The sequence below is a fragment of the Limulus polyphemus genome, unplaced genomic scaffold, assembly GCF_000517525.1.
Source record: "Limulus polyphemus unplaced genomic scaffold, Limulus_polyphemus-2.1.2 Scaffold262, whole genome shotgun sequence".
Lineage (NCBI taxonomy): Eukaryota > Metazoa > Arthropoda > Merostomata > Xiphosura > Limulidae > Limulus > Limulus polyphemus.
In genome coordinates, this window is record NW_013665872.1 from 367,068 (window position 1) to 375,112 (window position 8,045).

Consider the following 8,045-nt stretch of genomic DNA (forward strand, 5'->3'; position numbering starts at 1 on the left):
CGTTTAAGATGGTGTTGGAGCGAAAGAAAAAGATGGTAATCTGATGGTGCCATATCTGGAGAATATGGTGGGTGGGGGAAGAGTTCGTGAGGCACCTAAACACCTTCTTTATGGAATTTTTCCATATTCCTTTGATGTTTACATATTGTTTCATGAGAGACATGCAATTTCATGGCCATTTCATGAGTGTGTTGCCTTGGGTTAGACTCAACAAGCGTCTTTAGAGCATCAATATCAATTCCAACATGTCAGCCTCTGCCATCATAGTTTTTAAAGCTAAAGTCACCTGAATGACATTTGCTGAACCATCGTTGACACTTACGAACGTTCAAAACATTTCCATAAACTTCTTTGATATTCTTTGGGGCTGCAGAGGCGTTGTTTCCCTTCTTGTATTCAAACACCATTACATACCGAATGTGTGTCTCGTCGTGTACCATCACTATAAGGGATTAGAGTAAATTAAATTTTACACATTATATAGGCTACACTAACGTGACGTTTAGGCGGTTTATTTAACTAATATACGCGACATTAATTTCTTGATGACCTAATATAATCCACAAGTTCCTTCAACATCAAATAATGTCTAATATTAAAGCTTTATGGTATTATTAGTTTGTATTTTACTATATGAATCTTGCCTGCTTGATAATTCAGTAGTTATTGTTGTTTTTAACCAATTGATTGACACTTGTCATAACATTGATTTGCACTCGTTGTTCACCTCCTGTATTTGATAAGATAGAGGTAACCCTCGTTACCGATTTATAGACTTGTAATGTGTCCTAGATTACCGTTTGTTCATAAAATCTTTAAGGCTGGGTGAGGACGACCATGACCTATAAAGATTTGTATACTTCCCCCCTCCACATTTTAAATGTGTTTCTTTTGTTTACCGAAATTATAATGTGCTTTAATTTATATATTTGGCGGCATACTTATTAACAATGCTTCAAAACAGTCATTATGTATTTTATACTCTTTTTTTGCCGTCAAAATTCATAATTTATACCAATAATACAAATATTGTCTTACATCTGGAATACCCGTAACTAAAACCTATTCCGGTCATTAATAAATGTTCGACGTACTCCTCGTCCGCAGTAAATTTCGTAGTTTTCAGGACAAACTACATTCTCGAGCTTTAACACGTAAGAAATTAACAAAGTTCAAGTATAAGCAAGCTCTTTTGGCCTATTAAACAAAAAGTATCTTATTTTATTTTACTGCAGCGAAAACTTTGTATAGTAATTTTTATTAGAAAATTCACGGGAACTAACAGCTGTGCGAAAGTTTCGGGCAGCTTGTTTTGAACACCCAGTTATTTGTTCTTGTATGTTTTCAGCTAAACATGCATAGTCAATACTGAGTCCCCCCCCCCATCGATCCCCGTATTAGGCAGCCCCAATACAAAAATTTAGTTACTCTAAACACTTGCATTATTATTTAAGTTTTCGTCTAACTCCATGTATCAAGTCTTGAAAACTTTTGGGCCCTAATATGGGAGATCAAGTTTGTAAATTTCCAAAATATGAGTGTATATTATTATTTTTCTGGCTTCTTAAATGTTAACAATGAATTTCAAATAAGTCACTACGATCAAACCTGAGAGCATCAACTACCCCTTGACTCCCCATTTGCCCCCAGTGGCTCAGTAGTAAGTCTGAAGGCTTATAGCGCTAATAACCGGGTTTTGATACCCGTGGTAGATAGCCCATTCTATTGCTTTGTGCTTAACAACAAACAAATAAATTCTGCATTTTTGAGGCCTTATCAACAATTCTTCGTATATTTTTTTTTTATTTACATGCCATGAGACCTAAGAGTTTACATATAAAAATTGCAAATCGTTTGGTCAAAAACTGTGGGAGGAGTTCAAAAATCAAATAAACTAAGATACATACACAGGCACAACTGAGAATTACTACATAAGTAATAACCTTGATTTTTTATGATTTAATACGTGAAACTCGTTAAGTAGAACATTTTAAATGATTTATTTTATTTCAATGAAAATCTTTGCTTCACACAAAATAATCGACTCCTCATTTGTAACAAGATGATGGTTAATGTAATACGTAGTTGAATAATTTCATTATGAGCGTATTTGTGTTATTTTATATTTTGATAAACGTCCTAATTTTCTTCGTAATGATGAACTTCATATACGTAACACGACCTCAACGCCATCTGTTTGCAGAAAACTGGCTTAGATTTATCGTCTAGCAACGTATTTAAATAAACACCAAACAAATATACTGTGAGTCTATTAAATGTGCTTTCGGTCATTTATATTTGAACTCCTATATCGAAAGATGGGGAGGATCCCTTTACAACTTGTTGAAATACCCTCTTTGGACATTTTTGCTTTTGATAACCGATAAATTTATTATTTAGTTGTACTGTGTACTTACGATAACCAGGCTTACGTACGTTAAGGTACGATATGAACACTTTATGGAATATATAGGTTACTGAAATATGTATATAGTTATTTGTGAAATAGTGTATACTTAGAATGAACAAAAATTTAAGTTGTATATGCTTATCATATATATTTTGTTAAAAAAAAACATCACTAAAGCTTTCATCAGTATCCCCCTGAAAAGGCAGTTTGTGCGAATCAGCAACGTAGTTGTAACAAAGACGAAACAGTGAAAAACAAAAACTAGTGACAACATCTAAAAGGTAATATCTCGTTAATAAGTAGAACACTACATACACATCTATTGTTGAATTAGCATGTCTCGCCAATGATCATATTTTATTATCGTATTCCCTCATCCCGTAGCATTAAGCAATCCATAGAATTGCCAAAAAATCAAAAACCTCAGTAACCATTTAGCTTAATGTGCGCACAAAATCATAGTTATATCTTCATAGTAGCTCACTCTCAGGAAAACTGACAAGAGAGGGTGGGATGGGTGGGTGGGTTCGTTATCAGCAAAAACACATCAATTATGTATTTTCATATCACTGTCGAAAGAGTTTGTTAATAAATTCATGAATATTAAGGTGGATATACCATCATTAATTACTTGGTGTTTTTTTATGGGTATTTGGAGTTATGGTTTCTTGACTATTTAAATGTTTCAGCGATTTATGTGTTCTTGATGTCAATTCTTATCGACTTATTGAAGTATTGAGGTTAAGTAGGTATTGTTGTTTGATTGGAAATTGAGAATATAGTGTAAATATTATGATCCAATAATTTATTAAATTACTACTGCGCATGTACTGCATCTAGTAACATTTACTAAAAACGTTATGCTTGGTTTGAAAATAATTTGAGATTAATTTACTTCAAAGAAGGTCTAGTTAATTTATATTCATGTTGAATATATACGTTTGTAATAGGTATACAGGTATCTTTGGATGTTTCAGTGTAACATTGTCTCCAACGAATGTTCGTTTTTGTAGTATAATTATGTTATAGATTTAAATCGATTTTACTAAGTCCTATTGATATAATTTCTGTGAATGTGCTTTAACAACCAATATATTAGAGTTTGTTCAAGCAACTTTAAAACGGTTAAAATTATGTTGCAAGTGCTCTTGCCAAATAAAGATTAAGATGGCGTTAAAACTCTAGAGATATAGCTACTCTAGAGAAATAAAGATTCAAAGGATGTTAACACAAAATTGTGTTGCAAGAGATTATTTCGCGAAATAAAGATTAAAATGTTAGTTTTATACAACTGGAGCCTAGATGAATAATTCGTTTGTTGAATTTCCAGCAAAGCTACATGAGAGCTATCTACGCTAGCCGTCTCTAATTTAGATTATAGACTGCTAGAATAGATAGATTATAGATTGCTAGACTAGAGGAAAGGCAGCTAGTCAACGCCACCCGCCGTCAATTCTTGGGCAATTCTTTATCATCAAATTATAACGCTCACACGCCTGAAAGAGCGAGAATTTTCGGTGACGGGATTCGAACTCCCGACCCGCAAATTGCGAGTTGAGCGCCCTAAACACCAAGCCAAGCGAGGCTCAAATAATTTTATTATCAAAATAATACACTAAGAAATAGGTATATTTAGGGTTGGACTACTGTAAAGGATTTAATGTTTTGCTTTTAAACAGATGTCTTTTCGGTTTTGAAAAATATGAAATATTATTCTGCAATAATGGATATTTTTCTAAGATTTAGAACTTTAGTCCATTAAATTTTAGGACATTATGGGTTGTAAAAATGTTAGTCTCCTTAGATATTTTGCACTTAAAACGGGCAATATAGTGTTTTACAACTTCATTGTTACATAAAAGGTCAATATTTTGCCTTAAAAAGTGATATTTGTTACACAGTCCAAATTATACATTTTGGCATGAAAAAAACCTGTTATTTTATCTTATGACTGACAGGTTGTGGAAAAAATGTTAAGAAAATTAATATAATTTTAATATATAGATGGTCATGAATAGACTTTATAGGATACTTTTAACTATAGAAAGGAAACAGAAAGAAACTTAAAAGGTACCTCTCTTTCCACACAAAGTGCAATGTTTTTAAAATAGCTCGGTGCTTACATTTGACTAAAGAATATTAATGTCATCTCATACAGAAAAAATAAATAAACAGAGTTCCTGGCGATGTTTACTGATGTATTTCTTTATAAAATTATTCATGAAATATACTGATTTAAATGGCTCAAAAGCAGAAGATTTTGGAAATGTTTATCATCAGTGAAAATGAAGTTAAGTAGCTTAACTTTTTACGTTTTTTTTATATCCTGTATAATACCAAAAGTAAGGTGGTATCGTACTTTTAAAAGCTATAAGAAAATGTGCTTCCAAAATATTTCATAGACATCATAAAACAGTGTGTTAAGTATACTGTATAAAGGTCATAAGATTATATGCTAAAACTACTTTACATCATGGTAATATAAATAGTGCTGACATTACATTACCTGAAGATCAAAGATCTAATACTACCCTACAATAAAGTTCATAGAACTACATTAAATAACGGTCAAAGGAAAGTTTCTACCACTGCCCTATATAAGCTCATAAAACATTGCTTTAACACTGCATTATATAGGTGTAACACAGCAACGTCCTGATACTACATTACAAAAAGTTCATTAAACGGTATAACAGCAGGCTAACACTATATTATATAAGGTTTATTAAACATTATAACAATATACTAACACTACATTACATAAAGCTCGTTAAACCGCATAAATGCAGGTTAAAACTACATTACATGAAGTTAATTAAACGGCACAACAGTATGTTAACACTAGTTATACCGTTTATGAAACTTTATGTAATGGTTAGCATACTGTTTTAGTAGTTAATAAACTTTATGCGATGTAATGATAGCAAAATGTATAAAGAATTATATATAATGTAGTGTTAGTACAATGTTATAATGTTTTGTTTATGTAATGTAGTATTAGCATATTGTTACGATGTTTAATGAGCTTTATGTAGTGTCATGCAAGTATACTATGATACCATTTAACGAGCTTTATGTAACGTAGTGTTATCTTACTGTTATACTGTTTTATATACTTTATGTAATGTATTGTTAACATACTGTTGTGCCGTTTAATGAACTTCGTGTAATGTAATGTCAGCAAACTGTTATAACGTTTAACGAGCTTATTGGAATACAGTGTTAACATACTGTTGTGCTGTTTAATGAACTTCATGTAAGGTAGTGTCAGCATACTCTGTTTAATAGACTGCATGTAATTTAAGTTTGCATACTGTTCAATGAATTATATATAATGTAGGGTTAGCATACTGTATAGTGAATTCTGTATAATGTTGAGTTAGCATACTGTATAGTGAATTCTATATAATGTTGATATACAGTATGCTAACTCAACATTATATAGAATTCACTATACAGTATGCTAACTCAACATTATACAGAATTCACTATACAGTATGCTAACCCTACATTATATATAATTCATTGAACAGTATGCAAACATACATTACATGCAGTCCATTAAACAGTATAACAGTATGCTAACACTATATTACATAAAGTTCATTAAACGGTAATAACAGTATGTTAAGACCACGTTGCACAAAATTCTAGCACTACCTTAGATTAACTCATAAAAAATCGTCTAACACATCTTTATATATAAAACAGTGTGCTAAAGCTAAGTCAACAGACGGTGTTATATGACAACTTTGTATACAAGTCATAAAACGGTATGTTAACACTACATAGGTTATAGATCATGAAACAGTGTGCTAAGTAACAGAAATGTATTGATTATCCGAATTTAGGTGACTTTATGAGAAAACAGTGTGATAACACTGCATTTCATATAGGTCACTGAATTCAGGTCATGAAACAGTGTGCTAATTCTATATTGTACAGAACAGTGCGACTACTCATGAGTTCATAATGTACCCCTGTAAATGTACTTTTGCATTAGTGTTGCGGTTATATGCTACAAAAACAGCTAGTCAATTTTGGGTTTCCCGTCTCGGCATAATTTTTCCCTTATTCTTTTTCTCACTCTGATACTTGAAATGTCTTATATTTATTGCTTTGAACCAATAGATTCTTCAATAACTACTATTCACGTCATACTTTTACACGACAAAATCTTACGTTGCACTACGATTGTATGTATGAAAAGGACGTCGATAATGCATATTTTGCTGCTAGTATAGAGAAAACATTACCACACGCCTTCCCCCTACTGCTTGCAAACATTCAATATTCTGGAAAAGATTAGTGTTTCCATCCTGAATATAAAACTGTTTGGGAAAATTCATGTAGAGTGCTTCTTTAAAAAAAAAAACACGCAAAGCTACAATAGACCAGATTTTCGTTAACTTATGGAATATTTGAACAGAAAACTTATTTAAAAACATCACATTACCCTTCTCCTGTCTATAACTAAATATGTAATGCTGAAAAAAATCATAAGAAATGTAAAAAAATCCAAGTGGCTATGAAGCTTAAATTCGAATGATAAATAACTCACCCTCAAAAAACAAAAGCCACAACAGTATAGACAACATCGTTTTCTTGGGGAAAGTTTCACGCTTCTCTGTTCGCGCGCACCATACAACCCACAGCGCGTGACTACAACCGTTGCAATAAACGCTACGCTCTTTACCCGCACTTGTCACCTGTTTACATGTAGCACCACCTGGTGATGATCGGTTGTAAACTCAGATTTTGCAATGAAAGCTTGATATGTTAAGTTGATTATGTTGTAAACGTTGTAAAACATAGTGCAGATAATTTCGAACTATATATAGTTGTGTATCTTGTCTACATTGTGCATGTTTTGTTTTAATATTTTCGACTTTGATTATTGCTATCTTAGTTTGTTTATGTGTTTGCTGATGTGTCTCCTTACATAACAGTCTTGTATTACCAACCGAGTAGCTTAGAGAATAGTTTATAATAGCTAACAGCTTTTGTGTATAAACGTCTCTTTGATCTATCTTAGTTATGATGTTATTAAATACAATACTGTGGTAAAATTCATAAAAATACAGCAGTAACTGTAGGTTTGAGAACTTTAATTGACTGAGACTGCCTATTGAAGGAAAATGGCACGACGTTTCGGCTTCTATACTGAGACCAAGAAGTAACTGATTAACAGAATATAGACGCAACATAAGATGGAGAAATTATTAACATTATATAACTTTTAGAAGCTGAAAAAAGTTTAATGTAGTCATGTACATATGGTTCATATTTCTAACACTAGGCTTGTTGCACTTTCTTTCAGTGTCGGTGTAACTATATTGATGAGTAACTGTCTCTGTGATGCAGAGTTGTTGTCCGTTGTTCTTATACTTCTGGCATTTTTTCCACATACTGTCAAGATGTGATACATGATCGAACTATAAAGTTTTTTGGCGTCAGTGTGTTTTTGTTTTGTACGGGTTGTTAACCCAATGTAGATGTCCTTGCACTCGTGACACTGATGTTTATAAATGACCTTTAACCTGTTCGTCATATCATTCTTGTCCTTGAAAGTGAAAGAGTTTGTTATTCTCGCACTTGGTTTGATGTACGGGAAGGCTCTTTAAATAAGTTTGAT

The 8,045-nt window shown here is 32.4% G+C and overlaps 1 protein-coding gene across 1 annotated transcript in view; it reads right to left on the bottom strand.

Annotated features, from left to right (window-relative positions):
• The window catches only part of LOC106478908, a 159,859-nt gene extending 152,794 nt beyond the window's left edge, over nt 1-7,065 (bottom strand). The window contains exon 1 of the mRNA XM_022382614.1: nt 6,972-7,065. Within this exon, the coding sequence (XP_022238322.1) occupies nt 6,972-7,008 (37 nt within the window). The 5' untranslated portion in view covers nt 7,009-7,065. The remainder of the gene's footprint in view (nt 1-6,971) is intronic.
• Nucleotides 7,066-8,045: the final 980 nt, after the last annotated feature.